The 23,138-nt window shown below is 46.7% G+C and overlaps 1 protein-coding gene across 1 annotated transcript in view; it reads right to left on the bottom strand.

Moving 5' to 3' along the window:
- jmjd1cb (jumonji domain containing 1Cb) overlaps positions 1-23,138 on the bottom strand; it is a 341,652-nt gene that overhangs the window by 9,726 nt on the left and 308,788 nt on the right. The window contains exons 24-28 of the mRNA XM_055936592.1: positions 16,896-17,026; positions 15,523-15,645; positions 11,971-12,110; positions 7,050-7,226; positions 1,841-1,972 (exon numbers count right to left, since the gene is read on the bottom strand). Of these exons, the coding sequence (XP_055792567.1) occupies positions 1,841-1,972; positions 7,050-7,226; positions 11,971-12,110; positions 15,523-15,645; positions 16,896-17,026 (703 nt within the window). The remainder of the gene's footprint in view (positions 1-1,840; positions 1,973-7,049; positions 7,227-11,970; positions 12,111-15,522; positions 15,646-16,895; positions 17,027-23,138) is intronic.

The following is a 23,138-nucleotide window of genomic DNA, read 5'->3' as shown; positions in this document are numbered from 1 at the left end:
ACAGGATGTAGAGAACATTACATCTGAAGGCCCTGTATGTAGACAGACAGGATGTAGAGAACATTACATCTGAAGGCCCTGTATGTAGACAGAGACAGACAGGATGAAGAGAACATTACATCTGAAGGCTCTGTATGTAGACAGACAGGATGTAGAGAACATTACATCTGAAGGCCCTGTATGTAGACAGAGACAGACAGGATGTAGAGAACATTACATCTGAAGGCCCTGTATGTAAACAGAGACAGACAGGATGTAGAGAACATTACATCTGAAGGCTCTGTATGTAGACAGAGACAGACAGGATGTAGAGAACATTACATCTGAAGGCCCTGTATGTAGACAGAGACAGACAGGATGTAGAGAACATTACATCTGAAGGCCCTGTATGTAAACAGAGACAGACAGGATGTAGAGAACATTACATCTGAAGGCCCTGTATGTAGACAGAGACAGACAGGATGTAGAGAACATTACATCTGAAGGCCCTGTATGTAGACAGAGACAGACAGGATGTAGAGAACATTACATCTGAAGGCCCTGTATGTAGACAGAGACAGACAGGATGTAGAGAACATTACATCTGAAGGCTCTGTATGTAGACAGAGACAGACAGGATGAAGAGAACATTACATCTGAAGGCTCTGTATGTAGACAGAGACAGACAGGATGTAGAGAACATTACATCTGAAGGCCCTGTATGTAGACAGAGACAGACAGGATGTAGAGAACATTACATCTGAAGGCTCTGTATGTAGACAGAGACAGACAGGATGTAGAGAACATTACATCTGAAGGCCCTGTATGTAAACAGACAGGATGTAGAGAACATTACATCTGAAGGCCCTGTATGTAGACAGAGACAGACAGGATGTAGAGAACATTACATCTGAAGGCTCTGTATGTAGACAGAGACAGACAGGATGAAGAGAACATTACATCTGAAGGCCCTGTATGTAAACAGAGACAGACAGGATGTAGAGAACATTACATCTGAAGGCTCTGTATGTAGACAGACAGGATGTAGAGAACATTACATCTGAAGGCCCTGTATGTAGACAGAGACAGACAGGATGTAGAGAACATTACATCTGAAGGCTCTGTATGTAGACAGAGACAGACAGGATGTAGAGAACATTACATCTGAAGGCCCTGTATGTAAACAGAGACAGACAGGATGTAGAGAACATTACATCTGAAGGCCCTGTATGTAGACAGAGACAGACAGGATGTAGAGAACATTACATCTGAAGGCCCTGTATGTAGACAGAGACAGACAGGATGTAGAGAACATTACATCTGAAGGCCCTGTATGTAGACAGAGACAGACAGGATGTAGAGAACATTACATCTGAAGGCCCTGTATGTAGACAGAGACAGACAGGATGAAGAGAACATTACATCTGAAGGCCCTGTATGTAAACAGAGACAGACAGGATGTAGAGAACATTACATCTGAAGGCCCTGTATGTAAACAGAGACAGACAGGATGTAGAGAACATTACATCTGAAGGCCCTGTATGTAGACAGAGACAGACAGGATGAAGAGAACATTACATCTGAAGGCCCTGTATGTAGACAGAGACAGACAGGATGTAGAGAACATTACATCTGAAGGCTCTGTATGTAGACAGAGACAGACAGGATGTAGAGAACATTACATCTGAAGGCCCTGTATGTAGACAGACAGGATGAAGAGAACATTCAAGAGCTTTCTGTGATTCAAACAGAAAAGCAGGTCATTTTAAGTCCTAATATGGATGTACCAATGTCAGATTGTCACTTTAAAGGGAAAGCCATTGAGATGAGGAGAGGACAGGCTTCTTCACAGACAACCCACCTGGAGTTTATCTTCGTAGTTGGGCTCTTCTCTGGAGGATCTCAGCTCCTGTGTCAGGTGGAAGGAGTGGAACACATGCTCTGGAGACACAAAATCATTTATCACCTGGACACAACTGTGAAGGTTCTGCACCTGTCGGGGGGCGAGAGAGAGAGGGGAGAGAGGGAGAGAGGGGGAGGGGAGAGGGAGGGGGAGAGGGAGAAGGAGGAGGGGGAGGGGAGGGGAGAGGGAGAAGGAGGAGGGGGAGGGGAGAGGGAGAAGGGGGAGGGGAGAGGGAGAGGGGAGAGAGAGAAGGGGGAGGGGAGAGGGAGAGGGGAGAGGGAGAAGGGAGGAGAGAGGGAGATAAAAGGGGAGGAGAGAGAGAGAGAGAGAGGGAAGGGGGAGAGACAGAGGGGGGGGGAGAAGGGAGGAGGGGGAGAGATAGAAGGGAAGAGGGGGAGAGAGGGGGGAGAGGGAGAAGGGGAGAGAGAGAGAGAATGGATATGAGAGAGGGAAGGGGGGAGAGAGAGAAGGGAGGAGAGAGAGGGGGGAGAGGGAGAAGGGGGAGAGAGAGAAGGGATATGAGAGAGGGAAGGGGGGGGAGAGAGAGAATTGAGAACATGTACCACTAGAAGGCAGTGAGTTCCAACAGAACAGAGCGGCAGTAGACTCTCCTCTTATCTGACTAGTTCAATATACCACCTACAATCTACTAGCTAGACTACTACTACACTGGTACAGCAGACTACAGTAGACTCTCCTCTTATCTGACTAGTTCAATATACCACCTACAATCTACTAGCTAGACTACTACTACACTGGTACAGCAGACTACAGTAGACTCTCCTCTTATCTGACTAGTTCAATATACCACCTACAATCTACTAGCTAGACTACTACTACACTGGTACAGCAGACTACAGTAGACTCTCCTCTTATCTGACTAGTTCAATATACCACCTACAATCTACTAGCTAGACTACTACTACACTGGTACAGCAGACTACAGTAGACTCTCCTCTTATCTGACTAGTTCAATATACCACCTACAATCTACTAGCTAGACTACTACTACACTGGTACAGCAGACTACAGTAGACTCTCCTCTTATCTGACTAGTTCAATATAACACCTACAATCTACTAGCTAGACTACTACTACACTGGTACAGCAGACTACAGTAGACTCTCCTCTTATCTGACTAGTTCAATATAACACCTACAATCTACTAGCTAGACTACTACTACACTGGTACAGCAGACTACAGTAGACTCTCCTCTTATCTGACTAGTTCAATATACCACCTACAATCTACTAGCTAGACTACTACTACACTGGTACAGCAGACTACAGTAGACTCTCCTCTTATCTGACTAGTTCAATATAACACCTACAATCTACTAGCTAGACTACTACTACACTGGTACAGCAGACTACAGTAGACTCTCCTCTTATCTGACTAGTTCAATATAACACCTACAATCTACTAGCTAGACTACTACTACACTGGTACAGCAGACTACAGTAGACTCTCCTCTTATCTGACTAGTTCAATATACCACCTACAATCTACTAGCTAGACTACTACTACACTGGTACAGCAGACTACAGTAGACTCTCCTCTTATCTGACTAGTTCAATATACCACCTACAATCTACTAGCTAGACTACTACTACACTGGTACAGCAGACTACAGGAGAGGGAGAGACCGGAAGACAGAGTCATGTCTACTGTATCAGTGGTTGTCAGTCCTGGGGACCCAAAGGGTTACGTCTACCATGTTGTTGTCATGCTGTGTTGCTACCATGTTGTTGTCATGCTGTGTTGCTACCATGTTGTGTTGCTACCATGTTGTTGTCATGTTGTGTTGCTACCATGTTGTTGTCATGTTGCGTTGCTACCATGTTGTTGCCATGTTGTGTTGCTACCATGTTGTTGTCATGTTGTGTTGCTACCATGTTGTTGTCATGCTGTGTTGCTACCATGTTGTTGTCATGCTGTGTTGCTACCATGTTGTTGTCATGTTGCGTTGCTACCATGTTGTTGTCATGTTGTGTTGCTACCATGTTGTTGCCATGTTGTGTTGCTACCATGTTGTTGTCATGTTGTGTTGCTACCATGTTGTTGCCATGCTGTGTTGCTACCATGTTGTTGTCATGCTGTGTTGCTACCATGTTGTTGTCATGTTGTGTTGCTACCATGTTGTTGTCATGTTGTGTTGCTACCATGCTGTTGTCACGCTGTGTTGCTACCATGTTGTGTTGCTACCATGTTGTTGTCATGTTGTGTTGCTACCATGTTGTTGTCATGCTGTGTTGCTACCATGTTGTTGTCATGTTGTGTTGCTACCATGTTGTTGTCATGTTGTGTTGCTACCATGTTGTGTTGCTACCATGTTGTGTTGCTACCATGTTGTGTTGCTACCATGTTGTGTTGCTACCATGTTGTGTTGCTACCATGTTGTGTTGCTACCATGTTGTGTTGCTACCATGTTGTTGCCATGCTGTGTTGCTACCATGTTGTTGTCATGCTGTGTTGCTACCATGTTGTTGTCATGTTGTGTTGCTACCATGTTGTTGTCATGTTGTGTTGCTACCATGCTGTTGTCACGCTGTGTTGCTACCATGTTGTGTTGCTACCATGTTGTTGTCATGCTGTGTTGCTACCATGTTGTTGTCATGTTGTGTTGCTACCATGTTGTTGTCATGTTGTGTTGCTACCATGTTGTTGTCATGTTGTGTTGCTACCATGTTGTTGCCATGTTGTGTTGCTACCATGTTGTTGTCATGTTGTGTTGCTACCATGTTGTTGCCATGCTGTGTTGCTACCATGTTGTTGTCATGCTGTGTTGCTACCATGTTGTTGTCATGCTGTGTTGCTACCATGTTGTTGCCATGCTGTGTTGCTACCATGTTGTTGTCATGCTGTGTTGCTACCATGTTGTTGTCATGTTGTGTTGCTACCATGTTGTGTTGCTACCATGTTGTTGTCATGTTGCGTTGCTACCATGTTGTGTTGCTACCATGTTGTTGTCATGCTGTGTTGCTACCATGTTGTTGTCATGCTGTGTTGCTACCATGTTGTTGTCATGCTGTGTTGCTACCATGTTGTTGTCATGCTGTGTTGCTACCATGTTGTTGTCATGCTGTGTTGCTACCATGTTGTTGTCATGCTGTGTTGCTACCATGTTGTTGTCATGTTGTGTTGCTACCATGTTGTTGTCATGCTGTGTTGCTACCATGTTGTTGTCATGCTGTGTTGCTACCATGTTGTTGTCATGCTGTGTTGCTACCATGTTGTTGTCATGCTGTGTTGCTACCATGTTGTTGTCATGTTGTGTTGCTACCATGTTGTTGCCATGCTGTGTTGCTACCATGTTGTTGCCATGTTGTGTTGCTACCATGTTGTTGTCATGTTGTGTTGCTACCATGTTGCTACCATGTTGTGTTGCTACCATGTTGTTGTCATGTTGTGTTGCTACCATGTTGTGTTTCTACCATGTTGTTGTCATGCTGTGTTGCTACCATGTTGTTGTCATGCTGTGTTGCTACCATGTTGTTGTCATGCTGTGTTGCTACCATGTTGTTGTCATGTTGTGTTGCTACCATGTTGTTGTCATGCTGTGTTGCTACCATGTTGTTGTCATGCTGTGTTGCTACCATGTTGTTGTCATGTTGTGTTGCTACCATGTTGTTGTCATGTTGTGTTGCTACCATGTTGTTGCCATGCTGTGTTGCTACCATGTTGTTGTCATGTTGTGTTGCTACCATGTTGTTGTCATGCTGTGTTGCTACCATGTTGTTGTCATGCTGTGTTGCTACCATGTTGTTGCCATGCTGTGTTGCTACCATGTTGTTGCCATGCTGTGTTGCTACCATGTTGTTGTCATGTTGTGTTGCTACCATGTTGTTGTCATGCTGTGTTGCTACCATGTTGTTGTCATGCTGTGTTGCTACCATGTTGTTGTCATGCTGTGTTGCTACCATGTTGTGTTGCTACCATGTTGTTGCCATGCTGTGTTGTTGCCATGCTGTGTTGCTACCATGTTGTTGTCATGCTGTGTTGCTACCATGTTGTTGTCATGCTGTGTTGCTACCATGTTGTTGTCATGCTGTGTTGCTACCATGTTGTGTTGCTACCATGTTGTGTTGCTACCATGTTGTTGCCATGCTGTGTTGCTACCATGTTGTTGTCATGCTGTGTTGCTACCATGTTGTTGCCATGCTGTGTTGCTACCATATTGTGTTGCTACCATGTTGTTGTCATGTTGTGTTGCTACCATGTTGTGTTGCTACCATGTTGTTGTCATGTTGTGTTGCTACCATGTTGTTGCCATGCTGTGTTGCTACCATGTTGTGTTGCTACCATGTTGTTGTCATGTTGTGTTGCTACCATGTTGTGTTGCTACCATGTTGTTGTCATGTTGCGTTGCTACCATGTTGTGTTGCTACCATGTTGTTGTCATGTTGTGTTGCTACCATGTTGTGTTGCTACCATGTTGTTGTCATGCTGTGTTGCTACCATGTTGTTGCCATGCTCTGTTGCTACCATGTTGTTGCCATGCTGTGTTGCTACCATGTTGTTGTCATGCTGTGTTGCTACCATGTTGTTGCCATGTTGTGTTGCTACCATGTTGTGTTGCTACCATGTTGTTGCCATGTTGTGTTGCTACCATGTTGTTGTCATGTTGTGCTGTGACCATGTTGTGTTGCTACCATGTTGTTGTCATGCTGTGTTGCTACCATGTTGTTGTCATGCTGTGTTGCTACCATGTTGTTGCCATGTTGTGTTGCTACCATGTTGTGTTGCTAACATGCTGTGTTGCTACCATGTTGTTGCCATGTTGTGTTGCTACCATGTTGTGTTGCTACCATGTTGTTGCCATGTTGTGTTGCTACCATATTGTGTTGCTACCATATTGTTGCCATGTTGTGTTGCTACCATGTTGTTGCCATGTTGTGTTGCTACCATGTTGTTGTCATGCTGTGTTGCTACCATGTTGTTGTCATGTTGTGTTGCTACCATGTTGTTGTCATGTTGTGTTGCTACCATGTTGTTGCCATGCTGTGTTTCTACCATGTAGTGTTGCTACCATGTTGTTGCCATGTTGTGTTGCTACCATGTTGTTGCCTTAGGTCTTTATGTAGTGTAGTGTTGTCTCTCTCGTCTTTCTTAACTGACTGGTTAAATAAATGTTGAATGAAGGTTGAAACTAAATGTAACAGGTACCTGGTGCACCGCCCCGGCGGGGATGAGGACAGAGTCCCCCAGGAACTGAACCACGGTCAAGCCCTGCACCTCATGCTCCTCCCACAGACGCTGACGCAACTTCCTGCTCAGGTACCAGCCCGGCTCTCTGATTGGGTCGTGCTCCGCCAAAATCTCCACCCCCTGCTCCTTAGCAACCTGCTGACAACACATGAAGAACACACAGCTGAGATTAGACACAGACGACACACATACGCTAATACTGCAGACGGACAGAGACAGAGACGGACGGACGTTCTTCAGAGAAGGTGAAACGTCAGATTAAATATTAGATGTATTTATATTCCACCCTGGGTGCGCCGTCATAAAACCTGATGGATAAGATTCAGGTCAGAATCAGGACAGGACCAGGTCAGATTTAGGTCAGGACCAGGTCAGATTCAGGACAGGACCAGGTCAGATTCAGGACAGGACCAGGTCAGATTCAGGACAGATTCAGGACAGGACCAGGTCAGATTCAGGACAGGACCAGGTCAGATTCAGGACAGGACCAGGTCAGATTCAGGACAGGACCAGGTCAGATTCAGGACAGATTCAGGACAGATTCAGGACAGGACCAGGTCAGATTCAGGACAGAATCAGGACAGGACCAGGTCAGATTCAGGACAGGACCAGGTCAGATTCAGGACAGGACCAGGTCAGATTCAGGACAGGACCAGGTCAGATTCAGGACAGGACCAGGTCAGATTCAGGACAGATTAAGGACAGATTCAGGACAGGACCAGGTCAGATTCAGGACAGATTCAGGACAGGACCAGGTCAGATTCAGGACAGGACCAGGTCAGATTCAGGACAGGACCAGGTCAGATTCAGGACAGATTCAGGACAGATTCAGGACAGGACCAGGTCAGATTCAGGTCAGATTCAGGACAGGACCAGGTCAGATTTAGGACAGATTCAGGACAGATTCAGGTCAGGACCAGGTCAGATTCAGGTCAGGACCAGGTCAGATTCAGGACAGATTCAGGACAGGACCAGGACAGATTCAGGTCAGATTCAGGTCAGGACCAGGTCAGATTTAGGTCAGATTCAGGAAAGGACCAGGTCAGATTCAGGACAGGACCAGGTCAGATTCAGGTCAGGACCAGGTCAGATTCAGGTCAGATTCAGGACAGGACCAGGTCAGATTCAGGTCAGGACCAGGTCAGATTCAGGACAGATTCAGGTCAGAATCAGGTCAGGACCAGGACAGATTCAGGTCAGGACCAGGACAGATTCAGGTCAGGACCAGGTCAGAATCAGGTCAGGACCAGGACAGATTCAGGTCAGGACCAGGTCAGATTCAGGACAGGACCAGGTCAGGACCAGGTCAGATTCAGGACAGGACCAGGTCAGATTCAGGACAGGACCAGGTCAGATTCAGGACAGATTCAGGTCAGGACCAGGTCAGATTCAGGACAGGACCAGGACAGATTCAGGACAGGACCAGGACAGATTCAGGACAGGACCAGGTCAGATTCAGGTCAGGACCAGGTCAGATTCAGGACAGGACCAGGTCAGATTCAGGACAGATTCAGGACAGGACCAGGTCAGATTCAGGACAGATTCAGGTCAGGACCAGGACAGATTCAGGACAGGACCAGGACAGATTCAGGACAGGACCAGGACAGATTCAGGACAGGACCAGGTCAGATTCAGGACAGAATCAGGACCGGACCACGTCAGATTTAGGTCAGAACCAGGTCAGAATCAGGACAGAATCAGGACCGGACCACGTCAGATTTAGGTCAGATTCAGGTCAGGACCAGGTCAGATTCAGGACAGGACCAGGTCAGGTCCAGGTCAGATTCAGGCCAGGACCAGGTCAGATTCAGGACAGGACCAGGTCAGGACCAGGTCAGATTCAGGACAGGACCAGGACAGATTCAGGACAGGACCAGGTCAGATTCAGGTCAGATTCAGGACAGGACCAGGTCAGATTCAGGACAGATTCAGGTCAGGACCAGGTCAGATTCAGGACAGGACCAGGTCAGATTCAGGACAGGACCAGGACAGATTCAGGACAGGACCAGGTCAGATTCAGGTCAGGACCAGGTCAGATTCAGGACAGGACCAGGTCAGATTCAGGACAGATTCAGGACAGGACCAGGTCAGATTCAGGACAGATTCAGGTCAGGACCAGGACAGATTCAGGACAGGACCAGGACAGATTCAGGACAGGACCAGGACAGATTCAGGACAGGACCAGGTCAGATTCAGGACAGAATCAGGACTGGACCACGTCAGATTTAGGTCAGATTCAGGTCAGGACCAGGTCAGATTCAGGACAGGACCAGGTCAGGTCCAGGTCAGATTCAGGCCAGGACCAGGTCAGATTCAGGACAGGACCAGGTCAGGACCAGGTCAGATTCAGGACAGGACCAGGTCAGATTCAGGACAGAATCAGGACCGGACCACGTCAGATTTAGGTCAGAACCAGGTCAGAATCAGGACAGAATCAGGACCGGACCACGTCAGATTTAGGTCAGATTCAGGTCAGGACCAGGTCAGATTCAGGACAGGACCAGGTCAGATTTAGGTCAGATTCAGGTCAGGACCAGGTCAGATTCAGGACAGGACCAGGACAGGACCAGGTCAGAATCAGGACAGGACCAGGTCAGATTCAGGACAGATTCAGGACAGGACCAGGTCAGATTTAGGTCAGATTCAGGTCAGAATTAGGTCAGGACCAGGTCAGATTCAGGTCAGATTCAGGTCAGGACCAGATCAGAATTAGGACAGGACCAGGACAGATTCAGGTCAGATTCAGGTCAGATTTAGGTCAGATTTAGGTCAGGACCAGGACAGATTCAGATCAGGACCAGGTCAGATTCAGGTCAGATTCAGGTCAGATTTAGGTCAGGACCAGGACAGATTTAGGTCGGTACCAGGACAGATTCAGGTCAGGACCAGGTCAGATTCAGGTCAGATTCAGGTCAGGACCAGGTCAGATTCAGGACAGATTCAGGACAGGACCACGTCAGATTCAGGACAGATTCAGGACAGGACCACGTCAGATTCAGGTCAGGACCAGGTCAGATTCAGGACAGGACCAGGTCAGATTCAGGTCAGATTCAGGTCAGGACCAGGTCAGATTCAGGACAGGACCAGGTCAGATTCAGGACAGGACCAGGTCAGATTCAGGACAGGACCAGGTCAGGACCAGGTCAGATTCAGGACAGATTCAGGTCAGGACCAGGTCAGATTCAGGTCAGGACCAGGTCAGATTCAGGACAGGACCAGGTCAGATTCAGGACAGGACAAGGTCAGGACCAGGTCAGATTCAGGTCAGGACCAGGTCAGGACCAGGTCAGATTCAGGTCAGGACCAGGTCAGATTCAGGACCAGGTCAGATTCAGGTCAGGACCAGGTCAGGACCAGGTCAGATTCAGGTCAGGACCAGGTCAGATTCAGGTCAGGACCAGGTCAGATTCAGGTCAGGACCAGGTCAGATTCAGGTCAGGACCAGGTCAGATTCAGGTCAGGACCAGGTCAGATTCAGGTCAGGACCAGGTCAGATTCAGGTCAGGACCAGGTCAGATTCAGGACCAGGTCAGATTCAGGTCAGGACCAGGTCAGGACCAGGTCAGGACCAGGTCAGATTCAGGTCAGGACCAGGTCAGATTCAGGTCAGGACCAGGTCAGATTCAGGTCAGGACCAGGTCAGATTCAGGTCAGGACCAGGTCAGATTCAGGACAGGACCAGGTCAGATTCAGGTCAGGACCAGGTCAGATTCAGGTCAGGACCAGGTCAGATTCAGGACAGATTCAGGACAGGACCACGTCAGATTCAGGACAGATTCAGGACAGGACCACGTCAGATTCAGGTCAGGACCAGGTCAGATTCAGGACAGGACCAGGTCAGATTCAGGTCAGGACCAGGTCAGATTCAGGACAGGACCAGGTCAGATTCAGGACAGGACCAGGTCAGGACCAGGTCAGATTCAGGTCAGGACCAGGTCAGATTCAGGTCAGGACCAGGTCAGAACCAGGTCAGATTCAGGACAGGACCAGGTCAGATTCAGGACAGGACAAGGTCAGGACCAGGTCAGATTCAGGACAGATTCAGGTCAGGACCAGGTCAGATTCAGGTCAGGACCAGGTCAGATTCAGGTCAGGACCAGGTCAGATTCAGGTCAGGACCAGGTCAGATTCAGGTCAGGACCAGGTCAGATTCAGGTCAGGACCAGGTCAGATTCAGGACAGGACCAGGTCAGATTCAGGTCAGGACCAGGTCAGATTCAGGACCAGGTCAGATTCAGGTCAGGACCAGGTCAGATTCAGGTCAGATTCAGGACAGGACCAGGTCAGATTCAGGACAGGACCAGGTCAGGACCAGGTCAGATTCAGGTCAGATTCAGGACAGGACCAGGTCAGATTCAGGACAGGACCAGGTCAGATTCAGGACAGATTCAGGACAGATTCAGGACAGATTCAGGTCAGATTCAGGTCAGGACCAGGTCAGATTCAGGACAGGACCAGGTCAGATTCAGGACAGGACCAGGTCAGATTCAGGACAGGAGAGAGAGAGGAGGGAAAGAGAGAGAGAGAAGAGAGCGAGCGAAGATAGAGGAGAGAGGAGAGAGGAGAGAGGAGAGAGGAGAGAGGAGAGAGGAGAGAGGAGAGAGGAGAGAGGAGAGAGAGAGAGAGGAGGGAGGGAGACAGGAGGGAAAGAGAGAGAGGAGGGAAAGAGAGAGAGAGGAGGGAAGGAGAGAGAGAGGAGGGAAGGAGAGAGAGAGGAGGGAAGGAGAGAGAGGAGGGAAAGAGAGAGAGAGGAGGGAAGGAGAGAGAGAGGAGGGAAGGAGAGAGAGAGGAGGGAAGGAGAGAGAGAGGAGGGAGGGAGGGAGGGAGGGGAGAAAAGAGAGGGAGAGCCTGAGACAGAAAATATGAAAGTGAAAATAACCTTGTACAGAAAGTCTTTAATTTTCTCCACATCTTTGCTAATGTAGATGTGCCACAAGGCTCCAGGCGTCTCGCTGGAATCCTTCAACCTCTTCTTCACGCTGTCGTCCAAGTCTTCCTCCTCAAGTCTCTTCAGCACTCCTGCAACACAAACACAGTGGGAGGTCAAATACACACCACACATCTCAGTCAGCTGTATAATGACAACACAGCAAAGCTCCCTGACACTAGCATCAACATCCCTTTAAGGAGACCTTTAAGAACGAATAGTGATGAGAGAGACTGAGTCTGTCTGTCTAATGAATAGTGATGAGGAGAGAGACTGTCTGTCTAATGAATAGTGATGAGGAGAGAGACTGTCTGTCTAATGAATAGTGATGAGGAGAGACTGTCTGTCTAATGAATAGTGATGAGGAGAGAGTCTGTCTAATGAATAGTGATGAGGAGAGAGACTGTCTGTCTAATGAATAGTGATGAGGAGAGAGACTGTCTGTCTAATGAATAGTGATGAGGAGAGAGACTGTCTAATGAATAGTGATGAGGAGAGAGTCTGTCTGTCTAATGAATAGTGATGAGGAGAGAGTCTGTTTAATGAATAGTGATGAGGAGAGAGACTGTCTGTCTAATGAATAGTGATGAGGAGAGTCTGTCTGTCTAATGAATAGTGATGAGGAGAGAGACTGTCTGTCTAATGAATAGTGATGAGGAGAGAGACTGTCTGTCTAATGAATAGTGATGAGGAGAGTCTGTCTGTCTAATGAATAGTGATGAGGAGAGAGACTGTCTGTCTAATGAATAGTGATGAGGAGAGAGACTGTCTGTCTAATGAATAGTGATGAGGAGAGAGACTGTCTGTCTAATGAATAGTGATGAGGAGAGAGACTGTCTAATGAATAGTGATGAGGAGAGAGACTGTCTGTCTAATGAATAGTGATGAGGAGAGAGACTGTCTGTCTAATGAATAGTGATGAGGAGAGAGACTGTCTAATGAATAGTGATGAGGAGAGAGTCTGTCTGTCTAATGAATAGTGATGAGGAGAGAGTCTGTTTAATGAATAGTGATGAGGAGAGAGACTGTCTGTCTAATGAATAGTGATGAGGAGAGAGACTGTCTGTCTAATGAATAGTGATGAGGAGAGAGACTGTCTGTCTAATGAATAGTGATGAGGAGAGAGACTGTCTGTCTAATGAATAGTGATGAGGAGAGAGACTGTCTGTCTAATGAATAGTGATGAGGAGAGACTGTCTGTCTAATGAATAGTGATGAGGAGAGAGACTGTCTGTCTAATGAATAGTGATGAGGAGAGACTGTCTGTCTAATGAATAGTGATGAGGAGAGAGACTGTCTGTCTAATGAATAGTGATGAGGAGAGACTGTCTGTCTAATGAATAGTGATGAGGAGAGAGACTGTCTGTCTAATGAATAGTGATGAGGAGAGACTGTCTGTCTAATGAATAGTGATGAGGAGAGAGACTGTCTGTCTAATGAATAGTGATGAGGAGAGAGACTGTCTGTCTAATGAATAGTGATGAGGAGAGAGTCTGTCTAATAAATAGTGATGAGGAGAGAGACTGTCTAATGAATAGTGATGAGGAGAGAGACTGTCTAATGAATAGTGATGAGGAGAGTCTGTCTGTCTAATGAATAGTGATGAGGAGAGAGTCTGTCTGTCTAATGAATAGTGATGAGGAGAGAGTCTGTCTGTCTAATGAATAGTGATGAGGAGAGAGTCTGTCTGTCTAATGAATAGTGATGAGGAAAGAGACTGTTTAATGAATAGTGATGAGGAGAGAGTCTGTCTGTCTAATGAATAGTGATGAGGAGAGAGACTGTCTGTCTAATGAATAGTGATGAGGAGAGAGACTGTCTGTCTAATGAATAGTGATGAGGAGAGAGACTGTCTGTCTAATGAATAGTGATGAGGAGAGAGACTGTCTGTCTAATGAATAGTGATGAGGAGAGAGTCTGTCTGTCTAATGAATAGTGATGAGGAGAGAGACTGTCTGTCTAATGAATAGTGATGAGGAGAGAGTCTGTCTGTCTAATGAATAGTGATGAGGAAAGAGACTGTCTGTCTAATGAATAGTGATGAGGAGAGAGTTTGTCTGTCTAATTAATAGTGATGAGGAGAGAGACTGTCTGTCTAATGAATAGTGATGAGGAGAGACTGTCTGTCTAATGAATAGTGATGAGGAGAGAGACTGTCTGTCTAATGAATAGTGATGAGGAAAGAGACTGTTTAATGAATAGTGATGAGGAAAGAGTCTGTCTGTCTAATGAATAGTGATGAGGAAAGAGACTGTCTAATGAATAGTGATGAGGAAAGAGACTGTCTGTCTAATGAAGTGATGAGGAGAGAGTCTGTCTGTCTAATGAATAGTGATGAGGAGAGACTGTCTGTCTAATGAATAGTGATGAGGAGAGAGACTGTCTGTCTAATGAATAGTGATGAGGAGAGAGTCTGTCTGTCTGTCTGTCTAATGAATAGTGATGAGGAGAGAGACTGTCTGTCTAATGAATAGTGATGAGGAGAGTCTGTCTGTCTAATGAATAGTGATGAGGAGAGAGTCTGTCTGTCTAATGAATAGTGATGAGGAGAGAGTCTGTCTGTCTAATGAATAGTGATGAGGAAAGAGACTGTCTGTCTAATGAATAGTGATGAGGAAAGAGACTGTCTAATGAATAGTGATGAGGAAAGAGACTGTCTAATGAATAGTGATGAGGAAAGAGACTGTCTGTCTAATGAATAGTGATGAGGAGAGAGACTGTCTGTCTAATGAATAGTGATGGTTATCTATTGACTATACAGAGCACAGCCCAGGGTTCAGGGTTGGTTATCTATTGACTATACAGAGCACAGCCCAGGGTTGGTTATCTATTGACTATACAGAGCACAGCCCAGGGTTGGTTATCTAGTGACTATACAGAGCACAGCCCAGGGTTCAGGGTTGGTTATCTATTGACTATACCGAGCACAGCCCAGGGTTCAGGGTTGGTTATCTATTGACTATACAGAGCACAGTCTAGGGCTCAGGGTTGGTTATCTATTGACTATACAGAGCACAGCCCAGGGCTCAGGGTTGGTTATCTATTGACTATACAGAGCACAGCCCAGGGTTGGTTATCTAGTGACTATACAGAGCACAGCCCAGGGTTCAGGGTTGGTTATCTATTGACTATACAGAGCACAGCCCAGGGTTCAGGGTTGGTTATCTAGTGACTATACAGAGCACAGCCCAGGGCTCAGGGTTGGTTATCTAGTGACTATACAGAGCACAGCCCAGGGTTGGTTATCTAGTGACTATACAGAGCACAGCCCAGGGCTCAGGGTTAGTTATCTATTGACTATACAGAGCACAGCCCAGGGTTGGTTATCTATTGACTATACAGAGCACAGCCCAGGGCTCAGGGTTGGTTATCTATTGACTATACAGAGCACAGCCCAGGGTTGGTTATCTATTGACTATACAGAGCACAGCCCAGGGTTCAGGGTTGGTTATCTATTGACTATACAGAGCACAGCCCAGGGCTCAGGGTTGGTTCGTTTCTTACCCGTCTTGGACAGGACTCCGTTCCCCTTGGCCACTCCCACGTACACCAGGACAGAGACGATGTCAGAGACCTCCATGTGGAGGTTAGCGGTCCCGAAGTCCTGCTCCTGAGACGCTGCCACTCCTACAGTGAGAGAGGAGGAGGCTTCAGCATGTTGTTGATGGGGAGATCATCTGACCTCTATCAGTAGATAACTCAGACTAAACTACATGTCTGGCTTTCATTTGAATTCCAGCGTTCATGTTGTTGATGGGTGTTCAAGGCTTCAGGAGATCATCTGACCTCTATCACATATTGACAGTGACTTGAGACCTGAGGCCCGTTCACTGACAGTGACCTGAGGCCCGTTCACTGACAGTGACCTGAGGCCCGTTCATTGACAGTGACCTGAGACCTGAGGCCTGTTCATTGACAGTGACCTGAGGCCCGTTCACTGACAGTGACCTGAGACCTGAGGCCCGTTCACTGACAGTGACCTGAGGCCCGTTCATTGACAGTGACCCGAGGCCCGTTCACTGACAGTGACCTGAGGCCCGTTCATTGACAGTGACCTGAGGCCCGTTCATTGACAGTGACCCGAGACCCGTTCATTGACAGTGACCCGAGGCCCGTTCATTGACAGTGACCCGAGGCCCGTTCACTGACAGTGACCCGAGGCCCGTTCACTGACAGTGACCCGAGGCCCGTTCACTGACAGTGACCTGAGGCCCGTTCACTGACAGTGACCTGAGGCCCGTTCACTGACAGTGACCTGAGGCCCGTTCATTGACAGTGACCTGAGGCCCGTTCATTGACAGTGACCCGAGGCCCGTTCACTGACAGTGACCTGAGGCCCGTTCATTGACAGTGACCTGAGGCCCGTTCATTGACAGTGACCCGAGGCCCGTTCATTGACAGTGACCTGAGGCCCGTTCATTGACAGTGACCCGAGGCCCGTTCACTGACAGTGACCTGAGGCCCGTTCATTGACAGTGACCTGAGGCCCGTTCATTGACAGTGACCTGAGGCCCGTTCATTGACAGTGACCTGAGGCCCGTTCATTGACAGTGACCTGAGGCCCGTTCACTGACAGTGACCTGAGACCTGAGGCCCGTTCATTGACAGTGACCTGAGGCCCGTTCATTGACAGTGACCTGAGGCCCGTTCATTGACAGTGACCTGAGACCTGAGGCCCGTTCATTGACAGTGACCTGAGACCTGAGGCCCGTTCATTGACAGTGACCCGAGGCCCGTTCACTGACAGTGACCTGAGGCCCGTTCATTGACAGTGACCTGAGGCCCGTTCATTGACAGTGACCTGAGACCTGTTCATTGACAGTGACCTGAGGCCCGTTCATTGACAGACCTGGTCGATGTTAAGTGAACGCTCGTACCATATGCACAGCAGAGGCGTGGTCCGAGGTCTGGGCGTACGAAGAAGCTGGGGAGATGAGAGGCCAGGTTCAGGTTCCCTTCAGGGTCACAATACTCAGGCAGGGGCAGATTCCTCATCAGGTCATCATACCTACACACACACACACACACACACACACACACACACACACACACACACACACACACACACACACACACACACACACAGACAGAGAAAACAGCGAGAGAGAATGTTATATAGCTGGATCTACTAGACAGTGTTATATAGCTGGATCTACTAGACAGTGTTATATAGCTGGATCTACTAGACAGTGTTATATAGCTGGATCTACTAGACAGTGTTATATAGCTGGATCTACTGGATCTACTAGACAGTGTTATATAGCTGGATCTACTAGACAGTGTTATTTAGCTGGATCTACTAGACAGTGTTATATAGCTGGATCTACTGGATCTACTAGACAGTGTTATATAGCTGGATCTACTAGACAGTGTTATTTAGCTGGATCTACTAGACAGTGTTATATAGCTGGATCTACTGGATCTACTAGACAGTGTTATATAGCTGGATCTACTAGACAGTGTTATATAGCTGGATCTACTAGACAGTGTTATATAGCTGGATCTATTAGACAGTGTTATATAGCTGGATCTACTGGATCTACTAGACAGTGTTATATAGCTGGATCTACTAGACAGTGTTATATAGCTGGATCAACTGGATCTACTAGACAGTGTTATATAGCTGGATCTACTAGACAGTGTTATATAGCTGGATCTACTAGACAGTGTTATATAGCTGGATCTACAAGACAGTGTTATATAGCTGGATCTACTGGATCTACTAGACAGTGTTATATAGCTGGATCTACAAGACAGTGTTATATAGCTGGATCAACTGGATCTACTAGACAGTGTTATATAGCTGGATCTACAAGACAGTGTTATATAGCTGGATCTACTAGACAGTGTTATATAGCTGGATCTACTAGACAGTGTTATATTTATTTATTTATTTATTTTTATTTAACCTTTATTTAACCAGGTAGGCAAATTGAGAACACGTTCTCATTTACAATTGCGACCTGGCCAAGATAAAGCAAAGCAGTTCGACACATACAACAACACATAGTTACACATGGAGTAAAAACAAACATACAGTCAATAATACAGTGAAAAAAAATAAGTCTATATACAATGTGAGCAAGTGAGGTGAGATAAGGGAGGTGAAGGCAAACAGATATATGTATAAATAAATAAAATATAAAAAGGCCATGGGGGCGAAGTGAGTACAACACAGCAAATAAAATAAAAACTAAAAAACACTGGAATGGTTGGTTTGCATTGGAAGAAAGTGCAAAGTAGAGACAGAAATAATGGGGTGCAAAGGAGCAAAATAAATTAATAAATAAATACAGTAGGTAAAGAGGTAGTTGTTTGGGCTAAATTATAGATGGGCTATGTACAGGTGCAGTAATCTATGAGCTGCTCTGACAGCTGGTGCTTAAAGCTAGTGAGGGAGATAGGTGTTTCCAGTTTCAGAGATTTTTGTAGTTCGTTCCAGTCATTGGCAGCAGAGAACTGGAAGGAGAGGCGTCCAAAGGAAGAATTGGTTTTGGGGGTGACTAGAGAGATATACCTGCTGGAGCGCGTGCTACAGGTAGGTGCTGCTATGGTGACCAGCGAGCTGAGATAAGGGGGGACTTTACCTAGCAGGGTCTTGTAGATGACCTGGAACCAGTGGGTTTGGCGACGAGTATGAAGCGAGGGCCAGCCAACGAGAGTGTACAGGTCGCAGTGGTGGGTAGTATATGGGGCTTTGGTGACAAAACGGATGGCACTGTGATAGACTGCATCCAATTTATTGAGTAGGGTTTTGGAGGCTATTTTGTAAATGACATCACCGAAGTCGAGGATTGGTAGGATGGTCAGTTTTACAAGGGTATGTTTGGCAGCATGAGTGAAGGATGCTTTGTTGCGAAATAGGAAGCCAATTCTAGATTTAACTTTGGATTGGAGATGTTTGATGTGGGTCTGGAAGGAGAGTTTACAGTCTAACCAGACACCTAGGTATTTGTAGTTGTCCACATATTCTAAGTCAGAGCCGTCCAAAGTAGTGATGTTGGACAGGCGGGTAGGTGCAGGCAGCGATCGGTTGAAGAGCATGCATTTGGTTTTACTTGTATTTAAGAGCAGTTGGAGGCCACAGAAGGAGAGTTGTATGGCATTGAAGCTCGCCTGGAGGGTTGTTAACACAGTGTCAAAAGAAGGGCCAGAAGTATACAGAATAGTGTCGTCTGCGTATATAGCTGGATCTACTAGACAGTGTTATATAGCTGGATCTACTGGATCTACTAGACAGTGTTATATAGCTGGATCTACTAGACAGTGTTATATAGCTGGATCTACTAGACAGTGTTATATAGCTGGATCTACTAGACAGTGTTATATAGCTGGATCTACTAGACAGTGTTATATAGCTGGATCTACTGGATCTACTAGACAGCGTTATTTAGCTGGATCTACTAGACAGTGTTATATAGCTGGATCTACTGGATCTACTAGACAGTGTTATATAGCTGGATCTACTAGACAGTGTTATATAGCTGGATCTACTAGACAGTGTTATATAGCTGGATCAACTGGATCTACTACACAGTGTTATATAGCTGGATCTACTAGACAGTGTTATATAGCTGGATCTACTAGACAGTGTTATATAGCTGGATATACCGGATCTACTAGACAGTGTTAAATAGCTGGATCTACTAGACAGTGTTATATAGCTGGATCTACTAGACAGTGTTAAATAGCTGGATCTACTAGACAGTGTTAAATAGCTGGATCTACTGGATCTACTAGACAGTGTTAAATAGCTGGATCTACTGGATCTACTAGACAGTGTTATATAGCTGGATCTACTGGATCTACTAGACAGTGTTATATAGCTGGATCTACTGGATCTACTAGACAGTGTTATATAGCTGGATCTACTAGACAGTGTTATATAGCTGGATCTACTAGACAGTGTTATATAGCTGGATCTACCGGATCTACTAGACAGTGTTATATAGCTGGATCTACTAGACAGTGTTATATAGCTGGATCTACTAGACAGTGTTAAATAGCTGGATCTACTGGATCTACTAGACAGTGTTATATAGCTGGATCTACTAGACAGTGTTATATAGCTGGATCTACTAGACAGTGTTATATAGCTGGATCTACTAGACAGTGTTATATAGCTGGATCTACTGGATCTACTAGACAGTGTTATATAGCTGGATCTACTAGACAGTATTATATAGCTGGATCTACTGGATCTACTAGACAGTGTTATATATCTGGATCTACTAGACAGTGTTATATAGCTGGATCTACTAGACAGTGTTATATAGCTGGATCTACTGGATCTACTAGACAGTGTTAAATAGCTGGATCTACTGGATCTACTAGACAGTGTTATATAGCTGGATCTACTGGATCTACTAGACAGTGTTATATAGCTGGATCTACTAGACAGTGTTATATAGCTGGATCTACTAGACAGTGTTATATAGCTGGATCTACCGGATCTACTAGACAGTGTTATATAGCTGGATCTACTAGACAGTGTTATATAGCTGGATCTACTAGACAGTGTTAAATAGCTGGATCTACTGGATCTACTAGACAGTGTTATATAGCTGGATCTACTAGACAGTGTTATATAGCTGGATCTACTAGACAGTGTTATATAGCTGGATCTACTAGACAGTGTTATATAGCTGGATCTACTAGACAGTGTTTTATAGCTGGATCTACTGGATCTACTAGACAGTGTTATATAGCTGGATCTACTAGACCGTGTTATATAGCTGGATCTACTAGACAGTATTATATAGCTGGATCAACTGGATCTACTACACAGTGTTATATAGCTGGATCTACTAGATCTACTAGACAGTGTTATATAGCTGATCTACTGGATCTACTAGACAGTGTTATATAGCTGGATCTACTAGACAGTGTTATATAGCTGGATCTACTGGATCTACTAGACAGTGTTATATAGCTGGATCTACTAGACAGTGTTATATAGCTGGATCTACTAGATCTACTAGACAGTGTTATATAGCTGGATCTACTAGACAGTGTTATATAGCTGGATCTACTAGATCTACTGCCCAGACAAACCAGTACACGGTGCAGAATCCCCATGGTTATGGCTATGATGAGTTGACCTGGACCTACTGGACCTACTGGACCTACTGGACCTACTGCCCAGACACACCAGTAGACGGTGCAGAATCCCCATGGTTATGGCTGTGAAGAGTTGACCTGGACCTACTGGACCTACTGGATCTACTGCCCAGACACACCAGTAGACGGTGCAGAATCCCCATGGTTATGGCTATGATGAGTTGACCTGGACCTACTGGACCTACTGGATCTACTGGACCTACTGCCCAGACACACCAGTACACGGTGCAGAATCCCCATGGTTATGGCTATGATGAGTTGACCTGGACCTACTGGACCTACTGGACCTACTGCCCAGACACACCAGTAGACGGTGCAGAATCCCCATGGTTATGGCTGTGATGAGTTGACCTGGACCTAATGGACCTACTGGACCTACTGCCCAGACACACCAGTAGACGGTGCAGAATCCCCATGGTTATGGCTATGATGAGTTGACCTGGACCTACTGGACCTACTGCCCAGACACACCAGTAGACGGTGCAGAATCCCCATGGTTATGGCTATGATGAGTTGACCTGGACCTAATGGACCTACTGGACCTACTGCCCAGACACACCAGTAGACGGTGGAGAATCCCCATGGTTATGGCTATGATGAGTTGACCTGGACCTACTGGACCTACTGGACCTACTGCCCAGACACCAGTAGACGGTGCAGAATCCCCATGGTTATGGCTATGATGAGTTGACCTGGACCTACTGGACCTACTGGACCTACTGCCCAGACACACCAGTAGACGGTGCAGAATCCCCATGGTTATGGCTATGATGAGTTGACCTGGACCTACTGGACCTACTGGACCTACTGCCCAGACACACCAGTAGACGGTGCAGAATCCCCATGGTTATGGCTATGATGAGTTGACCTGGACCTACTGGACCTACTGGACCTACTGCCCAGACACACCAGTAGACGGTGGAGAATCCCCATGGTTATGGCTATGATGAGTTGACCTGGACCTACTGGACCTACTGCCCAGACACACCAGTAGACGGTGCAGAATCCCCATGGTTATGGCTATGATGAGTTGACCTGGACCTACTGGACCTACTGCCCAGACACACCAGTAGACGGTGCAGAATCCCCATGGTTATGGCTATGATGAGTTGACCTGGACCTACTGGACCTACTGGACCTACTGGACCTACTGCCCAGACACACCAGTAGACGGTGCAGAATCCCCATGGTTATGGCTGTGAAGAGTTGACCTGGACCTACTGGACCTACTGGATCTACTGCCCAGACACACCAGTAGACGGTGCAGAATCCCCATGGTTATGGCTATGATGAGTTGACCTGGACCTACTGGACCTACTGGATCTACTGGACCTACTGCCCAGACACACCAGTACACGGTGCAGAATCCCCATGGTTATGGCTATGATGAGTTGACCTGGACCTACTGGACCTACTGGACCTACTGCCCAGACACACCAGTAGACGGTGCAGAATCCCCATGGTTATGGCTGTGATGAGTTGACCTGGACCTAATGGACCTACTGGACCTACTGCCCAGACACACCAGTAGACGGTGCAGAATCCCCATGGTTATGGCTATGATGAGTTGACCTGGACCTACTGGACCTACTGCCCAGACACACCAGTAGACGGTGCAGAATCCCCATGGTTATGGCTATGATGAGTTGACCTGGACCTAATGGACCTACTGGACCTACTGCCCAGACACACCAGTAGACGGTGGAGAATCCCCATGGTTATGGCTATGATGAGTTGACCTGGACCTACTGGACCTACTGGACCTACTGCCCAGACACCAGTAGACGGTGCAGAATCCCCATGGTTATGGCTATGATGAGTTGACCTGGACCTACTGGACCTACTGGACCTACTGCCCAGACACACCAGTAGACGGTGCAGAATCCCCATGGTTATGGCTATGATGAGTTGACCTGGACCTACTGGACCTACTGGACCTACTGCCCAGACACACCAGTAGACGGTGCAGAATCCCCATGGTTATGGCTATGATGAGTTGA

Source organism: Salvelinus fontinalis, chromosome 1, assembly GCF_029448725.1.
Source record: "Salvelinus fontinalis isolate EN_2023a chromosome 1, ASM2944872v1, whole genome shotgun sequence".
NCBI classification, from domain to species: Eukaryota; Metazoa; Chordata; class Actinopteri; order Salmoniformes; family Salmonidae; genus Salvelinus; species Salvelinus fontinalis.
This window is presented reverse-complemented; position numbering and strand designations above follow the sequence as displayed.